Below are 24339 nucleotides of genomic sequence, written 5' to 3'. Positions count from 1 at the left end.
CTAAAATTGTCTATTAGGATCGGAATGAAATTGGTCAATTTGGGCCTGTGCACTATGTACAGACTTACTACTGGGCAATAAATTACAAGAAATTTGAAGGTTGCAGCTTTATAGATTTCTTTATCATTTGGCAGGGCATACTGTGCTATTAAGTTGGGTGGTGTTTCTTTCTTCTTTTTTTCTTCTTCTTTTTTTTTTTGGGGGGGGGGGGGGGGAGGGATCTGTCTATCTTAAAAAAAAAAAAAAAGGGGGGTAACCACCAACTCCATGCCAAGTGTCAAGATTTCTGAAGCATCGTCGCCAAAATACTTATTTTGAATAGACAGAGTCTCAGCTATTCAGTGATTCCGATAACCTGTTTACTGAAAATCGAAGCGATCGAAATCGAAATGTATAATTAAAATGAATGTAATTCTTGTGCAAAACAATCCTTGTTGCATAATATGATACAACACACACACAATTTCATACACATTGTAACATAATATTGAGTGTTTTCTTACGGTGTGGTGACGAATTTCAAAGATTCGTAATCTGCGGCTGTGTCGTCATCGCCGTTAGCAGCTGTGCAACTGTCGACCAAAAACTCAGGGAATGCTGCACACAGACACACACAAACACACACACACACACACACACACACACACACACACACACACACACATACACACACACACACACACACACACACACACACACACACACACACACACACACACACACACTTATTCTCGATAATTGCCAAGGTTTTTCTTTAAAATGTAAAAAAAAAAACACTAACGTACTGGGTTTTTAGACACAATTCCATTTGAAAACTTGCTGGAACTTTGGAAATTATTTACGAACATTACCAGTGTTTCCCTTTCTAAAACTTACTCGGATTTGGAACGCTAGTCTTAAACATTACAAAATTGTCCCCTTCCGATATTTACTTGGACACGGTGGCCTAGTGGTAAGGCGTCCGCCCAGTGAGCGGGAGGTCGTGGGTTCGAACCCCGGCCGGGTCATACCTAAGACTTTAAAATTGGCAATCTAGTGGCTGCTCCGCCTGGCGTCTGGCATTATGGGGTTAGTGCTAGGACTGGTTGGTCCGGTGTCAGAATAATGTGACTGGGTGAGACATGAAGCCTGTGCTGCGACTTCTGTCTTGTGTGGGGCGCACGTTAAATGTCAAAGCAGCACCGCTCTGATATCACCCTTCGTGGTGGACTGGGCGTTAAGCAAACAAACAAAAAAATATTTACTTGGATTTGGGACACTATGCTTTAACATTGCCAAGGTTTCCCTTTTAAAAACGTACTGGCATGTTGGGCTTCGTTCCACACAATGCCCCTATTCTCCACATCTAAAAAGCTTTGTACCTTGCAACAGCTTTATTAATGTAACCGAGTGCCGAAACACTACGATCACCTCGGGAAGCGAAGTGCAATCAAACAGGATTGAAAATGTTAGGGCTAATTTCTTAGCCCTATAAAAACTGTTATGCAAACCCGAAGGTTTCCATGAACATACAGACAATCGGAAACCACCAGACCCCATCACAAACAGAACTCTACAAACCACAGGTGTTGACTTTAAAGGCCAACAACCCGGGTGCAGAGTCCGTTGTGAAAGGAGCGGTAGCCTCCCCTGTCACAATCGCCCCCGTTTGAAATGAACTTCGTCCCGAAGTTCCGAACCGGGAGACCACTGTCCATCCCAAGTTCGCAGAATGGGAACAGCACGAAAATGTTCAGTGGTCATATTATGCCATTACCTGAACATATCATGCCGAGTCCCATCCCTGCTCGCAAGCGCCAGATGTGATAGTGTGGAGTGGAAGGGGGAAATAGGCCAGGAAGCATAAATGAGACGCCAAGACAGAGGTTGCGATAACGTGACTTTTAATTAACGTACACCAGAAAGTAGACACCAGAAAGTAGACACCAGAAAGCAGTGTCTGATGACACATGAAAAGAAAAGAAAACATAATATAAGTACATGGCATAACAAGTAAAACGCACCATTCATACCAATGCATCCTAACCATACATACATTCCACAATAAACCTATGAATGTATGACTGTATCATTTGTCAAAATAATCATGACAAATATAGACAAGTAACAATACAGCCAAAATCCTGCAGACACAGCATTCTCTGAAAGAGAATCCACAGTGAGTTAAACAACTCCACAACAGCTAATGTCAAGGGAAGTAACCAACATCTTCCCTTAGGCCTAAGCCTTGCATTGGAAAATGCTCTACATAAATTAACCAACTGCATGAACCGCAACTGCAAAATAATTGTTATTATTAAGTATGTTCATCGCCATGAAGACACATCTTCATCGAGTTGAATAATAACGACAAGAATAAGAAAGATAACTCAGGCATGTGATAAGCACAAGCTCCCATGCTTCAAAATGAAGCGTTAGACAACAGTCTATTACTTTACAGGGAAGCGCGACTAAATCATATCGCTTTAGATTAAAAGTCTGTTTTGCATCTATGCGACTGCACAAAATGTTAGGTTGTTTCAGTCGCAAAGTTCTTCTGTAGGCAAGCGCCTTTAAAGTGCAACATGAGAATTAATAGTCAAAATTGTGCAGCCTGTAGACAATATCTTCCTATTGTCTGAAATCTTAACTCAGAAGATCTCTATCATTCTCATGCCTGAATTCATCAAACTCATGATACGAGTTCATTACCCAAAATATATGTGTCAACCATAATTCCCGTTCATCAATTGTAGGGGTTTCTGCGCCTAAATCGTAAATAGGTAGCTTTACGGGCCAATGGCACTGAGGGCTTAACTTTGGGCTTTTAACCGACTACTACTCAGACTTTACTGATCTCCAGAAATAATATGTGATAAAAATGGGGAAAATGGCAACGATACACATGGGTTACGATACACGCGCGAGTTTTATGTGCTAGACATTATTTAGCCCAGTGGAATGCTAGTACAAAATGTGTATATGTGTTTTCCCCAAACAAAGCCCATTGAACTGGCGGGAAAATGAGAACGAGTCTGCCTTACTTGATTCTTACGAGTCTTTAATTCACAAGACTCTAAAACAACTTTAGAACAACTGGTCATCAAATATTAGAAGTTATTAACGCTCAATTTCAGCGTCAAAATGTACATATATGCAAACATCATAGCATCAAATGAAACATAAGAATAGAGCATAAGGAAAGAATACAGCATAAGGAATGAATAAAGCATTTAGTTACTTACAGATTCTCCTCAGTGAGCACACGTAAAAGGAACACAAAACCTGCTGCTGACGATAGTCGCGAAACACAAGGCCACAGGTTTCGGAATTCTGTTACAACCACACGTCGACCGTTTACAACTTGGCGACTATCGTCAGCAGCAGGTTTTGTGTTCCTTTTACGTGTGCTCACTGAGGAGAATCTGTAAGTAACTAAATGCTTTATTCATTCCTTATGCTGTATTCATTCCTTATGCTATTCTTATGTTTCATTTGATGCTATGATGTTTGCATATATGTACATTTTGACGCCGAAATTGAGCGTTAATAACTTCTAATATTTGATGACCAGTTGTTCTAAAGTTTTTTAGAGTCTTGTGAATTAAAGACTCGTAAGAGAATCAAGTAAGGCAGACTCGTTCTCATTTTCCCGCCAGTTCAATGGGCTTTGTTTGGGGAAAACACATAATTTTTATACACATTTTGTACTAGCATTCCACTGGGCTAAATAATGTCTAGCACATAAAACTCGCGCGTGTATCGTAACCCATGTGTATCGTTGCCATTTTTCCCATTTTTATCACATATTATTTCTGGAGATCAGTAAAGTCTGAGTAGTAGTCGGTTAAAAGCCCAAAGTTAAGCCCTCAGTGCCATTGGCCCGTAAAGCTACCTATTTACGATTTAGGCGCAGAAACCCCTACAATTGATGAACGGGAATTATGGTTGACATATATTTTGGGTAATGAACTCGTATCATGAGTTTGATGAATTCAGGCATGAGAATGATAGAGATCTTCTGAGTTAAGATTTCAGACAATAGGAAGATATTGTCTACAGGCTGCACAATTTTGACTATTAATTCTCATGTTGCACTTTAAAGGCGCTTGCCTACAGAAGAACTTTGCGACTGAAACAACCTAACATTTTGTGCAGTCGCATAGATGCAAAACAGACTTTTAATCTAAAGCGTTATGATTTAGTCGCGCTTCCCTGTAAAGTAATAGACTGTTGTCTAACGCTTCATTTTGAAGCATGGGAGCTTGCGCTTACCCCATGCCTGAGTTATCTTTCTTATTCTTGTCGTTATTATTCAACTCGATGAAGATGTGTCTTCATGGCGATGAACATGCTTAATAATAACAATTATTTTGCAGTTGCGGTTCATGCAGTTGGTTAATTTATGTAGAGCATTTTCCAATGCAAGGCTTAGGCCTAAGGGAAGATGTTGGTTACTTCCCTTGACATTAGCTGTTGTGGAGTTGTTTAACTCACTGTGGATTCTCTTTCAGAGAATGCTGTGTCTGCAGGATTTTGGCTGTATTGTTACTTGTCTATATTTGTCATGATTATTTTGACAAATGATACAGTCATACATTCATAGGTTTATTGTGGAATGTATGTATGGTTAGGATGCATTGGTATGAATGGTGCGTTTTACTTGTTTATGCCATGTACTTATATTATGTTTTCTTTTCTTTTCATGTGTCATCAGACACTGCTTTCTGGTGTCTACTTTCTGGTGTCTACTTTCTGGTGTACGTTAATTAAAAGTCACGTTATCGCAACCTCTGTCTTGGCGTCTCATTTATGCTTCCTGGCCTATATCTCCCCCTTCCACTCCACCCTATCACATTGAATTTAAAAACTAATTCTGAATATTACCAAGGTTTCCCCGTCAAAAACCTTACTGGGATTTGAAACACTTGTCCTGAACGTTAACCAGGTTTTGCTTGCATGCAAAAACTTACTTGAGTTTAGGATACAATTGTTGAACATCACCTTTCAGGAATGTTTCAGGAATGTTTTAAACATCGATGAAACATACTGTTGATAATAACCTGACGTCCACTTACCTTGTTGATTCATTAATCATAATTGAACTAATTACGATGACGTCACACCTGACGAAAATCTTGACAAGGTGCTCATAACTGTTGCTTTAAAAGCGGCCAGCTTACTTGAACGGAGCTATGTTGAACTCGATATATCTGGTATTTGTTTATGCAGTTATGATGACAAGAAATATGTGTTTGCTCTAAACGTGGTACGCAACATCCTGAGTATTGTATCGGTACGCTACTCATATCAACAATATCGAAATAAACAACAACGTCGCAACAATTCATGTGAACGGCTTGATCGATTTTCATGGCAAAATGTCACGCCGTTCCCCTTTTTGTTTTCCAGCAACACAAGGTAAATTGTTTAATAAGAGTTTAGAAAACATTGCCACAATAGTGGTTAGACTGGCACTATTTTCTCATGTTGGCTGATGCGGTAACGCGCATTAAAATGTGTATCTGCGAGTGATAGTTGAGTAAAAGCGAAATTATATTCTCTGAAATTCCACTCAACAGGCAAGCAGTAATGTCTTGTGTGTGTTATAGTATTTCAGTATTTTAGTGTGTGTGTATGTGTGTGTGTGTGTGTGTGTGTGTGTGTGTGTGCGCGTCTGTGTGCGTGAGTGAGTGCGTGCGTGTGTGTGTGTGTGTGTATGTGCGTGTGCGTGTCAGTGAGTGCGTGTGTGTGTGTGTGTGTGTGTGTGTGTGTGTGTGTGTGTGTGTGTGTGTGTGTGTGTGTGTGTGTGTGTGTGTGTGTGTGATGACCATGAAAATGACGAGCATGTAAAGAAATAAAACTATTCAATATACAAATTATTCTTGAAATATATAAATGAACCTCCCCCTCTCACTCCTTGTCCCACGTTATCTATGTTGCTCTGTCTTTCTGTCTCTGTTCCTCTCCCCATAATGTGTGTGTGTGTGTGTGTGTGTGTGTGTGTGTTTGTGTGTGTGTGTGTGTGTGTGTGTTTGTCTGTCTGTCTGTCTGTCTGTCTGTTTCTCTCCCTCTCTCTCTCACTGCCTCTCTGTCTCAATCAATACGCAAGGGGGAAAACTGCCAAAGTAAAATCTAGCCTCTTTTCTATTAATCAATCCTTTTCGTGTAATATATTGTGCTAAAATGGAAAAAATCACCACAGTTCCAAAAACTGAGGGTACTAATTACATGACATGCAAGGGGAAAAAAATGCAAAAGGAAAATCTAGCCTCTGTTCTATCAATTGATGATTTTCATGTAACATTATGTGCTAAAATGGAGAAAATCACCACAGGTCCAAAAACTGAGGATACAACGCTAATAGCCTTATTTGTGCAAAAAGTACTACTCTGTATTTGACAGTTTGAGAATAACTCGTTTGAAATATTTTGTTGCAAATGTATGATTCTTGGAACACCCAATTGCTATCCCTCTTCTAAGTTAAAATTGCAAACAGTGCAGAAAGTATATTTTAGTGTAATTATAATAATAATAATAATAATAATAATAATAATAATAATAATAATAATAATAAGAACATTTATATAGCGCTAAATCAAAAACTTTCGTTAAAAAGGCTTGCTCTAAGCGCTTGACATCTAAACTAAAACGTCATTCACACTCTTTGCAATGATGTACAAGAACTTCATGTCACACTCTTTCATTCAGTATAGCACCATTCACACAGTTGTTATTCTGTACAAGACAATAAGTTAGTCTAACATTTAGAATGTTCATAAGATGAAAACAAGAGAAAACCAGACTGATTAAAACAACTGCTTAGTGCTAACAAAGCATGAATCTTAATGATAACGTAATACATATTTAACTGTTAAGACCATAAAAAACCTATATGCTAAAATAACTTCGAACTTTTAAGAACTTCTTATAAGATACACAGCACATCTAGATAAACACCAGAATGATAAAACAAAAGGCAACTCGTTAAAACTATTAAATGCATCAATGTCTAAAACACGAAAGACTCAAATATAAGATACACAATTCTCTAGAATTGTTTATTAAAACTGAAACCGACCTGCTCAAAGTAAACCATACCCGAATATAACCATAAACGAATATTTTGGGGAAAAAAAAATTCCTGATTTAAGGGTTATATATCTCTGATAAGGCTTGACAGTTGTACTGTTGAAGAGAAAACTGTAAATAGATTGTGGCAATTCAAAGCCAGGTCCCTCCACTATGTATACATTTTGGAGAGATGTACCTAACAGAACGCTCTCAGTAAAACTACAAAATCAACGTAAAGGCTTAAAATGAAAGGACGTTACGCAACACCAGAAATAAGAACCCGAAGGCACAAATGCATGACGTAGTTACGAAATATCGACTGGTGTTTCATTTACAGAATTCATCTGGCTTGCTACTGACTGGAAAGTGTTTGTTTTTCTCTTTATAATCATACTTGCAATGTACTGTTTTTGAGATAAGTACTGCTTCGATGGAGCATTTATTTTGGTGTTTAGTGGGTCAGCTTCGACCCCAAATTGCGCATAGCTGAGGACTGCCAGGTGACATTACCCGCTATTACGAGCTAGTCGTGTGACAGAGAGTTTTCTTGCACACGAGACTGTAGATGTTTCACGACGGCTTTAGCCGGAGTGAAACAGCAGCAGTCGAGTGTGCAAGAACACTCTCTGTCACACGACTAGCTCGTAATGGCGATTATGTCTCACAGCTTCAACAGAGGAGAGAACAAACACGTTTTGCGTACTCACGCTTGATAAACCTAAACACAGGAGCAGCCATTGTGGTGAGATCTACTTTTTGACGAAAGTGAACGAACAACTATGAATGACGTCTCGGTATATGTGAATGACGTCACAGTCATCGTCACAGTCTGTATCTTTTGAAGCATTCCATTCTTCATGACGTCTTTCTGTGTCTGCATCCGCGAAATGTTTGTTCTTTCCGGAGTCTTTGTCATCTATGTTCAGAACTCTGTCCTTCTAGTTTCAGACTAACAGGCCTCCTGAGCGAGCCACTTTCCAAGGGAAGCTAAACTCGCGTATGGAAACAGTACTGTAGTCTGGGATGCCGTTTTCAGTATTCTCAGCGTTGAAGAATTTGTAAAGAGAAGACACGACAACAGCAGGAGAAATAAAAGTCGTGTGTGCATTTTGGGGCTTTTGGAGGGACGATTTCGAGTTTGAATCCGTTCTTGCACATGCTCCAAAGCGTGTAACATACAATCTTGCACACGTTTGCTTTAGTAGTGGCAAAGAAGGAAAGCGTGTGACATACTGATATATCATGTCATGAAATTCATTCGAATCTATAGATTCAGAAAATATATGATTATTGACTATACACAACCGGTGCATTAAACTATCTTTTATATGCTCCTTTTCTGGGTTTGGCCGCTCCAATGCTAGTCTTTAACATTACCCTAAGCTTTACTTTCAAAAATTCATCAAGTACTAACTTGAATTTTGGATACAATTGTTGAACATCATCTTTCAATACCTCGATGGGATTTGGGACACTAGCTTTCCTTTCAAATACTCACCGGCGTTGGTTGGTAGGAGGATGGTTACGGTAAGCGCATCTCCCACGTTGACAGTTTGTCCGGCAGTCAAAGTGGAGCCTGTTTTTCCCAGAATGTCAAAAACCAGCGGTGTTGACCCTTCGCCGCCCACCGCTCCAGGGTCCAGGTAACTGCCAGAACAGGATCCAGGAATGATTACTTTCGAGTCTCAGGAATGGTTTGTTTTAGGTGTGACGGGATTGCCGTCAGCACGATAACGTTTGTGACAGCCATGACAATTCAGAGTAGAATCTGGATTGTTATCGCTAATGCCAGCTTTCATGACATGTTTCTATGTAATAGAGTGAATGCGATAGTGTTTAGGATTCCAGGAAGGAATTCGTAGTTTCGTCATCGGCGATGTTAGTTCAAAATAGTTCAAAGAGGAAAAGTTAATAACCCTGTTAGTGTTATAATATCGTAAGTTGACAAGTTAGATATTGGAAGTAGGTAGAAAAGTTATTATAAATGTATTCTCGGGTCGTTAGTAACCCGTTGCAATGATCGGTAGAATATACGAATTGCCTAGCGATCTCTGCATGTGTTTCCCCAACGTTCAACGGTCTGATCATCAGAATGGATCAAAATAGTGATTCAGTGGGGGAATAAAGTTTTCAAAAGGAGAATGATGTAATGTTGTAAATGAAGTAAACATGTTGAAATGTTCATGAAACAATGTCTGCGGACATTGTAATTCGTGAGAAGTAAGACATACAGAGGGCCTATATCCTAGTTGCGGATGCGTTCGCAAGAGAGTCGGCCATTGTAGCCGTCTTAACCAATGCGAGGCACCCTTACAATATTCTTGTGTTGCTATGCAGAGGGGGGGGGGGGGGGTATAAAATACCTGGGAGACAGAATGTCGTTAGGTTTTGCAGATAAATTGAACTGGAGTATGGCTAACTTTTAGCAGCAAAGGATTTCGATATTCTCTTTCAGTGATTAAGCAGTGCAGAAGCAGAGTTAGTTTTAACGGACGATCCACTTCATTTCGTACTTGTTCTGTCAAGTTTCCGAAAGGATCCAAAAGAAGGATAGGAGAAAAATCATCGTAGATAGATAGAAAGTAAACTTCATCGGACCGGTTAGGTCCGCAAAAATACAGCTAGTCAGCCGGGATTTAAACATTAGAGGACGTACGTGCGCTTGTTGGACCCATTGCAGTCGGGTTTGGACATCGTATCGTACGTTCTTTCATTAATAGGTGGACTATCATTTTCGGAGTTAGGGTCAAACTTTCGTTGGCGAGATAGGGTTTTGCTCTTGGTTTCACAGGGAACAAAAGAACAGAATTTAGAAGTCTTAGACAGCAATTGTAGCAAATTCTTAGCCTGGAAAGAACCGTTCTTCCGTTGGTAGCCTCAAAATAAATAGCTTCCTTCCGGAATTTCCCCCTCCCATCAATAGTCAGTTAGCGAATAAATATACCCTGTATGGGATGAACCGTAGCCAGTTAGGCACCGGACTGCAAAACCTCCACGTAGATAGGACATGCGGGGTGGGAGATTAAGTAACTTTTATTAACCTTTATTTGGGTGAACGCGTGTGCCGGCACCTGTGCTTTGTACGCCATGTACTTTCGCATTGATGCGTAATTTATGCTGGTCACTTGACCTTTTGTATATTACACTGTTGTAAGAAACACACAACTGACGTGTGGGCTCCCTTTGTGTCTGGTTGACGTTCAGATTGAGTTCTTGTTCTGTTATCGTTGAATTTATGTATTGACCAGTCAAGCCGGAATCTTGGGGAAAGAAAAGAGTTAGCAGTAGACTAAGGATAGATTTGCATTGCGCAAGGGGGTAGGATAACACAACGCGAGGCCAGAACATCACACAAGTTAACAACGATCGCATGCGCTAGTTTACAACGCTGGGCAGGGAGAAACATTTTGGGAAAATTATCTCTCTGCTCCTCTTCACAACTTTTACAAGTTCTCGCCGGCAAGTAGCTTAATTAGACTGACAACAACGGAAGTAGGCTTAGCCTCAGGAGAACTGCCACACAGGATTTATGAATGAATTGTTTCAGCATCAAGGGATGACTCATATCAGGATTGAGGAATGATTGGTTTCAAGATTCAAGCATGGTTTATTTCAGTTATCATGAATGTACTGTTGCAGGATCAAAAAATGATTTACATCAGACCTCAGGAATGATTTATATTACAGTGTTAAACATTATTTATTTCAGAATTCAGGAATGCATTAGTTACAGGATGAAAGAATGATTTATTTCAGGATTCAGGAAAGATTTATTCCAAGATAAAGAAATGATTTGTTTCAGGATTGAGGACTTATTTATCAAAGGATAATGGGATGATTTATTTCAGGATTGAAGAATCATTTATTTCAAGGTTCATGAACGTATTGGTTTAGGATCAAGTAATGATTTACAACAGAATTCAGGAATTATTTATTACAGGATTATACGAGTAGAATGATTGATTTCAGGATTCAGGAATGATTCATTTCAGGATTCATCAATGCATTGTTTCAGGATCAAATAAGGATTTACATTAGGACTCAAGAATTATATTCTACAGTGTAAAAGAATGATTCATTTCAGGATTCAAGCCTGATACGAGTATATTTCAAGACTATGGAATTTTTATTTTCAAGATTCATGAATGTATTGTTTCAGGATCAAGTAATGATTTACGTCAGGACTCAGGTATTGTTTATATTACAGGATTGAAGAATGATTTATTGCAGGATTAAGGAATGCATTGTTTGAGGATTAAGGAATGATTGATTTCAGAAATGATTCATTTCAGGAATCAGGGACGATTTAATTCAGGATTTCAGAATGGTTCCTGTTCAGGATTCAGAAATGATTTATTTCGGGATTTAGGAATGCTACTAGAGTCAGGGTATTTAATATTTGGACTATTTTATTTAGAGACTCGGCTATGTTCTTTTTCTAGGAATCAGGAGCGCTCCTTTAGGCCCCAGATATGTTCTATTTCACTGTTCAGGAATGTTGTATTCAATATCTATGGATTCAGAAATGTTTTATTTCAAGACCCATGAATATTTTATGTCAGGACAGGGTAAAGTTCTATTTCAGGTCCAAGGAGTTTTCTATTTCAGAAAACAAGAATGTTCTTTTTTTTCAGAATATTTCATTTAAACAAGAATGTTATATAATAAGCTTACAATGTTTTATTGAAGACTTCATGATTTTTTTAATTCTATTTTATTCCCGTTATTGGAAAAACTTACTAAAGGACTCTGGAATATTCTATTTCAGGGCTCTGGGGTATTCTGGAATGTTCTGGAATGGTCTGAAGTGATCTTGAATGTTATGGTATGTTCTGGAATGTTCTGAAGTGATCTTGAATGTTATGGTATGTTCTGGAATGTTCTGAAGTGATCTTGAATGTTATGGTATGTTCTGGAATGTTCTGAAGTGATCTTGAATGTTCTGGATTGTTCTGAAGTGATCTTGAATGTTATGGTATGTTCTGGAATGTTCTGAAGTGATCTTGAATGTTATGGTATGTTCTGAAGTGATCTTGAATGTTATGGTATCTTCTGGAATGTTCATAAGTGATCTTGAATGTTATGGTATGTTCTGGAGTGTTCTGAAGTGATCTAAAATGTTATGGTATGTTCTGGAATGTTCATAAGTGATCTTGAATGTTCAGGATTGTTCTGAAGTGATCTGGAATATTCTGGAATGTTCTGAAGTGATCTGGTATGTTCTGAAGTGATCTGAATGTTCTGGAATGTTCTGAAGTGATCTGGAATGTTCTGAAGTGATCTGGAATGTTCTGAAGTGATCTTGAATGTTCTGGAATGTTCTGAAGTGATCTGGAATGTTCCGGGATGTTCTGGAATTTTCACACGGTGATCTTACGTGGCGTCCGCTTCAAAGATCACACCTTTGGCGGTGGCCAAGTCGGGATAGGAACAGTTGGCCACCAACATCTGGTCTTGCCCCGTTATGATATCCAGGCTGTACTGGACAATCACGCTCAGCTCGTACTTGGTCCCGACTTTAGTGCCGAAGCCAGCGAGCTAGAAAGCAACAGCAACAACAAAGTTAAATGACGGTAACGCAGTGCTCTTCCCAGACTTACCGGGACTGTAAATATGGACTTCGTTGTATAGTATCTGAGCGTTCTTTCTCGAGAAATTGTGTGTGTGTGTGTGTGTGTGTGTGTGTGTGTGTGTGTGTGTGTGTGGGTGTGTGTTTGTGTGCGTTCGTGCGTGTATGTAGTGTGTGTGCGTGTGTGTGTGTGTGTGTGTGTGTGTGTGTTATTATCTTCGTCGTCGTCGTCACCACCATCATCATCATCATCATCATCATCATCATCATCATCATCATCATCATCATCATCATCATCATCGTCGACATAATTATCATCATCGACATAATCATCATCATCATCATCATCATCATCATCGTCGTCGCCGCCATCATCAGTTAGTATCAGAAGCACCGCCACCACTACCACCATCACAAGCAACACCGGCCACAACAACCACACAGCATCACCCACCACCACCACCACCACCACCTGTATTCCAACACTTACAAGATCACTCTGCGCCACACCACAGTGTGATGCCGCTGCCGGGTCATACGCAAATGTGTTTTCAAAGACAGCGGCCTGGTCAGCGTTGGACAGCAAACAATTGCTGTCAGAGGCTTGTTCGTTTGCGTACATTCTTCCTTGGAATAACCCGTGCGGCCTCACTGTCACTGTCATCGCAGTGGAATCGCAAGTCAGCTCAACTGCACGTGCAAAGAACAAGTTGAGAAGATGTCACTATAACATCAGATCCATGAAATGGATTCAGTTACATGAAAGTCACCCCGCATATCCGGTTGAAGCCAATACCAACCCCGTCGCTCGGCAGCCGTTTGTTGGACCGCGTCGCCGGAATGCGCACGGCGAATGTCTCTTCTAAATCTTCTTTTGTGTCAATCCTAGACCCGATAACCCCTTTATTATTTGGTGTGTGTATAGCGGTTGTACTTCACCACCACTATTGAAAATAAAAGTGTTGAGTATTTATGTGCGTGTCTGCTCAATCTGTGTGTATATGAATTAGTGTGTATGTATGCTTGTTGAGTGTGTATCTGAGACAAAGTCAAAAAGTGAAAATGAATGAACAGAAAGAGATGAAAGTATTTTAAGATTACACTAAACTACAAAAACTCACAACCAAAACGTTAACCTTTACAACATTTATTAACTCTAAACAAATAACAACCGTTTCTGTTATCGATCTCAAGGGAGACAACTATTCTCTCATCAAAGTTCAAACTCAGGACTGCTGCTAGCACTCCTAAGAAAACTAACACTAAAACAATATAAGGACTCTAAAGATTCACAGACTAAAAAGAACACTAGATTACATAGACAACTCACAAACTGACAATACTAATGACTTCACAAAAGACTTTTCACGACTGACAAACCGACCCACCACATGCCCCTGGAGTTGGACTTCTAAGCCCAAAACAACTTTTAATTACATCAGCCGCTGGTCTGCTCCCAAAACAATAACGGTTCTTTCGCTAAGGATGCTGGGAACTATAGAAGGGAAATTAAGAAGGGAAACAACTCGGAACCTTCTGGCCTAAACGCCTTTGAAGAGGTTATCTCACGTCCTCCACATGTGCATATATATGCGATTGTTTTCCCTAAGTCGTGAACGAAGTGTTTGCTTCGTATAACACGATCTCTGGTGACGAACAGTGTTTTCATTTCACTTCAAGTATGCAGCCAGCAGAATTGTGACTTCTCAACGTGATTAAGCAAATATGTGAGCTTGAACAATGATTCTAACTTGAAAAAAGGGATTTGAGGAGTAGTCTTGTATCTTTGCAGTACGTCTTTTGGCTGACAGTGGCCTTGGCTGTTCACATTTTTGATATTCGTACACGTACCAATGGATTGACCGGTTAGTACCGCGCCCAGTTACTTTTTCAGCCGGTCATCGACCGTGTCAACCTCATGTCATTGACCGCGACGATTTGCTTTCTCTGAAAAATTGAATTTACAGCTTGTGTATGCATCTTTTAGAACTTTTGTCCAAGGAACTTTGAAATTGAGATGTGTAAATGATGATTTTGTCTTCCTGGTGGAAATGTTTTCGATTTTCAATGTATATTTTTTTATTACTATAAGTATAAGAATAAACAATTACAGATTGTTAGGCTTCCTTTTAAAACTGTGAGGTTGCAGTCCTGGATTGATGCCTTACCGAAGCTTCGCTTCAGCCAACAATGTCCTTTTAGTTCATACTGTCGACAATTTGACGGATCGAAATTGGTTTCCTCTGCGCACATACTACTTTTTAAGTTCACTTACCTGCAAGTGTCAAGTCCCAAGAAATGAGCTTCTTCTTTCACATAGATTGTATCTTCTATTTCCAAGCGTGTTCACTGAAAAACAAGCCCACAACGTGTCCTCTCCTCACAAAAGCAGTGTTTGCAACTGACAGGTAGCCTCGAAGAAATCGAACATCAAATTACGTCATGTGCTTTACGTCCCTCTAGCATGACACATTTGTCTCGGTGTTTTGTAGACTCGATAAAGGCTCTTGTGGCAAACAGAGACACGCTTTTGCTCCGAAGAAACTCATACTTTTAAAGATACCACTAAAATCTGGACTAAAATTAGACAGTTTAAACGGCGTCGCACTACGCCCGATAAGCCGCTCAAAGTAGGTCAGCGCCTGACTGCCAACAACTTAGAGAAGGCAGAGGTGCTGGCCGAAAGTTCAAACGTTCGCCCGGGCTAGTCAGAGCCGGTGTAACACGAGAAAATTACTCCCACGAGATTTTTACTCCGGAGTAAACATTTCGTACGAAAAAGTTACTCCCTTTACGAAAAAAGCACTCCCCCATTTCACGAGAAAATTACTCCCCAAGACAGGTGAGTTCCGAGTAAACATTTCGTACAAAAATGTTACTCCCCTGACGAATAAATAACGAATAAATTACTTCACCCAAACACGAGCAACTTAACTTCCCATGCCAGGTGTACGAAATATTTACTCCCTTGTCCCCTGTTAGTCTTGGTGGTGGAAGGGGTGGAAGGAGGGTAGCGCGACATTCGTGTGCGAGAGATCACTTATTGGCATTATCCCTTCGCCCGCATCCCATTTTCGCGTACGAGATTTTTACTGGAAGTGAAAAAAATGGGGAGTAAAAATTTCGTGGAGGGAGTAATTTTTTCGTGCCTTGGGGAGTTCTTTTCTCGTACGAAATGTGTACTCGGAGTAAGAATTTCGTACGAAATATTTACTCCGGAGTACATTTTTCGTGGAGTAAAAATTTCGTGTTACACCGGTTTCTTAATGCTGAGACCCGTCAGCACCGTACTGAACAGGAGGCGGGGTTTCGACACCCCGCCTGTGATAACCAACTACCTGTTAATAGCGAGTTCCGGCTTACGGAACTGGCTACTGTCATCAGACAGATCAGGTCGGTTAAAAAGGCGGCTGGTGCCGACCCCATCTCCTACCAGATGATCAAACACCTCCCTGACTGTTTCTTGAAAATTCTCCTTAACTTTTATAACTTTTGCTGGGCCACCGACCAACTCCCCTCCATGTGGAGGGAAGCCCAGGTGGCCGGCATCTTCAAAAACGGTAAACCGGGCGACTTGCCCACCAGCTATAGACCCATCTCCCTTACACCCCACCTGGGCAAGATGTATGAAAGACTTGTCCATAAAAGACTTGAGTTTTATCTTAACAAAAATAACATCATTCCTAAATGCCAGGCCGGCTTCAGAAAGAGTCGGTCCTGCACGGACCATATTGTAAATTTTGTTGAAAGGGTGAGGAAGACGCTAGCCCACAGAAAGCACTCCCTTCTGGGAACCTTTTTTGACGTTAAAGGTGCATACGACAGCGTATGGCACAATAGACTTTTACAAAAACTAACCAACATTGGCCTCTCTGGTCATATTTACCATTTTATTAATTCCTTCATCTCTAAACGTAAAATGCATGTCAAAGTCGGCTCTGCCCTCTCTGCGTCCCACGAGCTGGACATGGGAGTACCACAGGGGAGTATTATAGCCCCGTCCCTGTTCAGCATCATGTTGTACGACATAGACAGTGTGGACGTGGGGGGGGGGGGGGGGCACCCGTCTTACTCTATGCTGACGACCTCGCCCTCCTGGATACCAAAAAGCCCATACTTGGTGGTCCCCATAACAAAGGAGAGGTTTCAATGACAAGCTTTCAAACAAAAATCAATAATCTATGTAAATATATGGAATTAAACGGCTTTGTATTGGCGCCCGAGAAGACTGTCTTCTTTGTAGCTAGCCGGCAACAATATCTCCATAAGAAATGTTCTATAGTTATTGACGGGCAGACCATTAAGCCCAGTACTACTGTAAAGTTCCTGGGCGTGACAGTAGAAAGGAACCTCTCCTGGGCTGCCCACACAAACAACTTAATGACCAAGGCTCGGCGTGCGATGTCTGTCATAAAAATGCTTAATAACGAGAAGTGGGCCAGAGGCCAAAAGTTTCTCCTGTCCATCGTTGGGGCGCTGATCCGATCACGCCTGACGTATGGGCAGGAGGCTTTTTACTCCCTCACATTTCTTAAACATATAACTTGTACTATATACTTATAGAGAACCAACAACCCCGTCACCTCCATTCTCTTGGTTAGGTGCCCCCCCCCCCCCCCCCCCCCCCAGACCCTTCCCCTCCTCCCCCGCCTACTAGCACATCTACAGAGCTAGTCCCTAATGAACAGCAGTTCGTGGGACAGAAGCACCATCCATCCTAGAGACAAGCTCAATCACACCGGGTTAAAATGCAGCGTGTTTCGGATATCAAAACACATGAATATATATAGCGCTTTGAAGCAAACGAATAAGAAGCAGGTATAGAAATATTACATCACTTGTGTGTGTGTGTGTGTGTGTGTGTGTGTGTGTGTGTGTGTGTGTGTATGTGTGTTCGTGCTTGCGTGCGTGCGTGTGTGTGTGTGTGTGTGTGTGTGTGTGTGTGTGTGCGTGCGTGAGTACGAGCGTTTGTGTGCGTGTGTGTAAGTAGGGGAAGGGCTCCTAATATGAACCACTTTTTGTTTCATGCTGATAACTAGCTTGTTTTCTTGCGAAGAAGTTTTATTTTGTGTTTGGTAGTCCTTCTCTCTTAGGTTAACCGTTAGGCCTAATTAGAGTGAAATAGCTTTGATAGACATTCAGCAAAAATTAAATACAGAAAAAATCACAAATGGTCCATATTAGGAGCCTGGGCGCCTAATATGGACCAGTGAAGAGGCCTTCACGAATAACTGTAAAAAGCCCGCTATACTTCAAAATAACATGATACAACTTAGTGTACAAGTCAGACTAATTAAAATATGCTTTAGATTGATCTGTTTTGGGTTGATCAGAGCATTATTTGAAGCACGCCAGGAAACTAAAGAAGCTTATCAAAAACAGAGTGAAAATAAGTGAAATTATCAACTTCCACGAAAAGAAGACTTTTTGCTATATTTTTTTTAAATCCCGAGGGCTAGTTATAAGTAGTTTCCAGCAAGCTTCTTAATGAATTAATGAAAATAGTCTTTAGCTTTTATTTTCTTCGATTTGTTGAAGGTGGTCCATATTAGGGGACTCGCACATACTTTGAAATGTTGCTATTATTTTTTGTTTGCAGTAGAAACTCGGGGTCAACACTGCTAAAATGTAACAAATACGGACTTTGCTGTCATATATAGCAATTTTTGTGTGATAAAAGCTTTGGCTGTGGACAGAAACGAGTCCGTTTTAGGCGGCAAATTTAGAGTGAACGCTGTCAAAAGTGAAAAAAAGAGAAAAAGCCTAACGGGTTTGAGGTTTGTGTTTCTGCAACTGTTTTGACATGTCCAAGTTATCCAGAGAGGGTGAATACAGCGAATAAAACTTTTTTGAGCGCTCTAGCGCCGTTAGTTTGTCAGAACAGGAGGTGGTCCATATTAGGAGCCGGTCCATATTAGGAGCCTTTCCCCTATTTTGTCGATAGGAAACGTTTGCACTGACTGAGACGAGTATTTCAATTCAGAGTATGTTCTTTGCGACTCGGGTCGTGTCATAGGGTACTTTTTGAAAACCGAAATTGAAAAGAGACGTTAAAAACAGCGGACAACACTAGATGTCAGTTGAGCCATCGAGGATCGTGCCAGTCTAGAGTGGCCAAACTTTGATAAAGACTCCTTACTGTGTCGTCATTTTATTACGTCACTACAATTCACTGCGTCATATGATGCTTGTGGCGTCATTGTCCAGTGCTAAGTTTAAGAAGGAAAAGTCTTGGTCACTAGGCTTGCCAAGAATCTTTCATTCTTTGTGCGTGTTTGTGAATGCGTTTTCGTGTCTGTGTTTAACAGTGTGTGTGTTTGCGTGCTCGCGTGCATGAGTATCAGTGCATGGACGAACAAAGGAGAAAGAGTATTTGCATGGTTGTTTTATCTGTGTGTCTGCTGTTTCTCTTTCCATTTTGGTCTGTCTGTCTCGTCCTTTCTTAGGAGAGCCAAATCGCGATTGTGTGTGTGTGTGTGTGTGTGTGTGTGTGTGTGTGTGTGTCTGTGTCTGTGTGTGTGTGCGTGCGTGCGTGTGTCTGTGTGTGTCTGTGTGTGTCTGTGTTTGTGTGTGTGTGATCAGAATGATCATTTTCAAAATATTCTTTGTCGTTTTTTTCTTCTCTAAATACAGACATGGATTTTCGCTCTCTCTCTCTCTCTCTCTCTCTCTCTCTCTCTCTCTCTCTCTCTCTCTCTCTCTCTCTCTCTCTCTCTCTATCTCTTTCTTTCTATCTCTCTCTCTTTTTTTTTCTCTCTCTATCTCTCTATCTATCTATCTATCTCTCTCTCTCTCTCTCTCTCTCTCTCTCTCTCTCTCTCTCTCTCTCTCTCTCTCTCTCCTGTTACAGAGCATACAAGTATGTGATGTTATGCGTATTTTTTTGTGTATCTCTTTTTTGTTTGAATAGGTGAATTACACATTGATAATAGGATTTTAATTTCCCTCTAACATGTTTTATTTTCAAACTATATGCGGTTTGGTTTGGACGATAATCCAATTCAATAAGAAATCATGATACTGTTAGCAATGAGAATACTGGTGTGTGTTTGTTGTTTATTAAAGAAAACGTGTTGTTAACACAATACTTTTGTCTTTGTGTGATTTCTACTTGAATGTGTATGTTCTGCGTACTGTCAGATGTTTCACAAGACGCAGTGAAGACTTGAAATGATTGTCATTGAGCATCAAAATAAATGTACGTACAAGTTTGACACTTATGCTTAATGAAATCTCTTAGTCCATTATAAAAACAGGTTTGAAAGATATCTGTAGAAGTCATTATTCCCCCCTCTGCTTCTTTACCTCTGTAAACTTGTAGGGGTAGTTATTTTTCGATAATGACCCAGCAACCAAACAAATAACGACCCAGCAACAGCCTGAATCCTCGATAGTGCAATGGGTTGAGAGGTTGTTCTGTTTCGGTACTACTTTTTGCGACTGAAAAGTTCCGAACGCTCTAATGTACGAAGTATACATCTCTGGAGCAAACAATACAAACATACCGCATTTAAATTAACAACTACAGGCCTGAACACATGAATCTCCATATAAAATCCATGAGTTCGGTTGTTTTCTGAATCTAGATCAGACGTTCATCACAAGCAATTTCCCAAGGCAAGTAACTCATACTTTGTCTAGCGACAAGAGTAGTTCCCCTTCTTTTCACTCAGTTTCTTCGACAACAGACTGCAATCCGACGGTCAGTTTTCAACAATATTTCATTTAATAAACAGATCACACGCAACCAAATGCACACATCTCATCAATTTAAACAACATAAAGCGGTTTCATACACTATTTTCCCCAGAAAACTTAACTTAACGTTTAACGTTGGAACACGGGTGCAAAAGTTCGTCTGCTAGTCCCATTTGACGAAAGAACATTTTCCTAACCGATACCAAAACATATACAGAACACACAATATCTGCCTTTGCCGCCACAGCAGAATAACAGCATATCTGTGTACTTGATTTTAGTCCAAAATAGGAAAACTGACAAGAAGTGTTAATAGAATGGAATGATTTGCACGGAACTATACAACCGCGCATTAATCGATCGCCTGCGCAGGTTGACTGGTTGAGTGAATAGGATTCGATCAAACTTTCGCAAAAAACCTCCTCTTTTCTTTGAATAACTGAAGAAAGGAGGAATAAAGAGGTTACACACCTCGTCTCAGTGATTATCAAAAATAATGGTCTCAGTTCGCGGTCATGAAAAAGCTCGCTAAAGCTCGCATTTTTCATGATCCGCTAACTTCGACCATTATTTTTGATAATCACTGAGACTCGGCATGTAACCTCTACTTATTCTGTGGTTACCTTCACTGTGACTGGTGTAACATCCAACACCAGACCGGCACGGTTGGCCTAGTGGTAAGGCGTCCGCCCCGTGATCGGGAGGTCGTGGGTTCGAACCCCGGCCGGGTCATACCTAAGACTTTAAAATTGGCAATCTAGTGGCTGCTCCGCCTGGCGTCTGGCATTATGGGGTTAATGCTAGGACTGGTTGGTACATGGTCCGGTGTCAGAATAATGTGACTGTGTGAGACATGAAGCCTGTGCTGCGACTTCTGTCTTGTGTGTGGCGCACGTTATATGTCAAAGCAGCACCGCCCTGATATGGCCCTTCGTGGTCGGCTGGGCGTTAAGCAAACAAACAAACAAACAAACATCCAACACCAACCAGTTGACCGTCTTTGTTTGTCCATTTTTATTTCATCTGAAACACTATACCATACTCTTTCAAACTGCAACAATAAGGAAGGAATTATATCCTCAAGTTTGTGTTTGTTGTTCTGTCTCAAGTGTCCCATGTTATATAGTTAAATTCTTGCATAGCATCATGTGATCTCTAGTCAATGTATTAACGCACTCTTTCGTATCAGACAAACTTTCACAAGAAATGTTACTTTATTCAACCCATGAACTTCAATATGGCGTCAATTACACTTTCGTCATACCAGATTACTTGATCACAAGGTCTCGTAACAAAGCAATATACGAACTTGAGCAAACATTCCCCCACACACGTTAGACGCTATTCTCTTAATCTCGCCGGCGTTGATGTCATCCGAGTGCCACATGAAGGTACAGCCGTGGATTCATTTAGATGACATACATTCTCTTCGCTTATATCCAAGTAGTTGTAAACAAACTCTTCCAAAAATTACTTATTATGCAAACAGCATTAAATTACCTACAATCCCTTCTGCAAAGCGTCCAGGTCCTAGACATTTAAATAAAAGTATTGCGACGCGGTACTAACCATGCCCCAAGACAAATCGACGCGGTCAAGAACCGAGGGGTTCCGCGGTACTAACCAGCCAGGGAATGGGTGGTAGCAAAAAACAACATACTTTGTCAAAACTAAAGAACTAACACACATAACGTTTGTTGCAGACGTTCAAGGAATAAACAGTGCCCCCATTTGTCTGATCTTCAGTTAATGATTTGTTTTTCTCGATGAAAAAAAGCCTCTCAAAGTCACATTCTATGCAGAACTCAGTGGTTCTGAACGAAATCGAATCATCTTGCCGCATCATGACTGTGACCGTATATTGTTGTTATGCATAAGCTGAATTAAAGTATAATGCTACCTTACAAGTACAAATGATCAGAAGTCAATGATTAGGGACTGAGTCAGAGTCAGAGTGGAGACACTCCACGTGCTCGTCTCGCTGACGCTGTCCAAAAGACGCTTGCCGAGCGACGCGGTCCATATGGCCTTTCACCGGATATGCGGGGTGAAAGTGGTTAATACAGTAACTGATTAACACCCCGCATCTACTATTCATAAAATGGATCACTCGGCGATTGTTCCGCATTACGTCAATTTGCCTGGTTTCATATGACGATACACAGCATGCTTTTATCCCCGAGTACGCTAGTACTTGGGCTCAACAGACTTTAATTGTGTGTCTGTGTGTGTATGTGTGTGTGTGTCTGTCTCGACTTAACAGCTTATTGCTGGGAAACTACTGGGCGCAGTTCGTTCAAAACATGATACACTAACTTGATGATAGGTCCGATTGATCGTATTAAAACTTCATAATGTTACCTGGGACCTAAATGCGAAATAAACCACAAAAACGACTTGGCGGTGGGAGGAATTCACACGGAGCAACACCCCCCGCGGGTTAGGGGGAGTCCCATATTGGTTGGGACGAGAAAGAATTTACCCGATGCTACCCAGCATGTCGTAAGAGGCGACTAACGGTTCTGTTTCTCCTTTTACCCTTGTTAAGTGTTTCTTGTATAGAATATAGTCAATGTTTGTAAAGATTTTAGTCAAGCAGTGTGTAAGAAATGTTAAGTCCTTTGTACTGGAAACTTGCATTCTCCCAGTAAGGTCATATATATTGTACTACGTTGCAAGCCCCTGGAGCAATTTTTTGATTAGTGCTTTTGTGAACAAGAAACAATTAACAAGTGGCTCTATCCCATCTCCCCCCTTTCCCCTATCCCATCTCCCCCCTTTCCCCGTCGCGATATAACCTTGAATGGTTGAAAACGACGTTAAACACCAAATAAAGAAAACGGAGCAACAGCCAGCCAGGCAGCCCGATAGAACAGCCAGCCAGCGGGTGGGGATTTGGTCTATTATTACACTACACAGCTTACTCCGAAAGTCACACTGGGCCGGCCTGAGCACACATATGCTGCGTGTGCCAGTTCGCGTGCTGCGCGACCTAATTTTATGAACGAGCGAAGTTAGCACTGTAGGCATTTGAGTTGATCAAAAGGGCTCGATGTTTCAAGCCATTACGATTTAAAGTCAAACGCCTGTGGCGCACAGGGGTGAAAGGGAAGTCAGCCGGCTTCTTACCTCTTGGAACATAAAGAGAGGCTGTGACCTTGACATGCACGAGCACTTTGGAATCAAGCGCTTTGCATTCAATCTGTGTTAGTGTACGTGTGTGTTTGTGTGTTTAGCTTTCGTTGGTATTTGCTGTTTGGTTCAAAATAAGTTTTTCTTTTTTGATTGAAAGATTCAGAAACGTTGGTTGATACTTTGTTGAATGCATTCGACCAGAAAAGACACGAAACGCATTGAATCTATTTTCTGCGCGCATGCGTGTGTAGGGTATGTGTAAAGGGGCAATTGTGTTTTTCAGTCTTGTTTTGTGCCTGTTATTTCGTCCCCCAAAACTCATTTCTGTCTTTCTCAAGTTTAATTTCAGAAACCAACATTCACACCACAGGCATTCCAAACATTTATATTGCTAAGTTATGAAGAGGTTCGGCAGTATATTTTTCACTGTGATCAAATAAAAGAGAAAGGCCAGTACGCACATCCTCGGCCCGCATGCAATGTATTTATATAGCAAAGGGAATGCCTGTAATTGAAAATTCACACAGAGCAATCACTTGGTCTTAAACGTGCACAAGACAAAAACTTTCATACTGGGGGAGCGAGCCAGTCTGAAGAGTACTCGGGTCCAGCGCGAGCGTTTTTTATAGGTATCATTCCATTCGCTAACATGAGTTACCTCCCCTCCTTGAGAGAAGTCTAGACGCATTTAGCCGCAGATAATAAGGCAAAAAAAAAAAAAAAAAATAGGTGTGGTTACGGTAACATAGCCAAAATAAATAGGGTAGGTAGGTAGGCAATCACTTTTTTTTTTAAACTTTTTTTTCTAATGTGTACAAATTAAACCTACTTGACAGGGAAATAAGTGTGCGACACAGGCGCTTTCGCTTTCATTGCGTTTTTTG

General features: G+C 40.8%; 1 protein-coding gene across 1 annotated transcript in view; it reads right to left on the bottom strand.

Moving 5' to 3' along the window:
• Positions 1–393: 393 nt before the first annotated feature.
• Positions 394–24339, bottom strand: part of LOC138955389 (EGF-like domain-containing protein 1) — a 42385-nt gene continuing 18439 nt past the window's right edge. The window contains exons 5-8 of the mRNA XM_070327001.1: positions 13113–13312; positions 12431–12591; positions 8552–8700; positions 394–597 (exon numbers count right to left, since the gene is read on the bottom strand). Of these exons, the coding sequence (XP_070183102.1) occupies positions 500–597; positions 8552–8700; positions 12431–12591; positions 13113–13312 (608 nt within the window). The 3' untranslated portion in view covers positions 394–499. The remainder of the gene's footprint in view (positions 598–8551; positions 8701–12430; positions 12592–13112; positions 13313–24339) is intronic.

Source organism: Littorina saxatilis, unplaced genomic scaffold (assembly GCF_037325665.1).
Source record: "Littorina saxatilis isolate snail1 unplaced genomic scaffold, US_GU_Lsax_2.0 scaffold_717, whole genome shotgun sequence".
Taxonomy (NCBI): domain Eukaryota; kingdom Metazoa; phylum Mollusca; class Gastropoda; order Littorinimorpha; family Littorinidae; genus Littorina; species Littorina saxatilis.
Note: the sequence above shows the minus strand (reverse complement) of the source record. Positions and strands in the feature narration are given on the sequence as shown.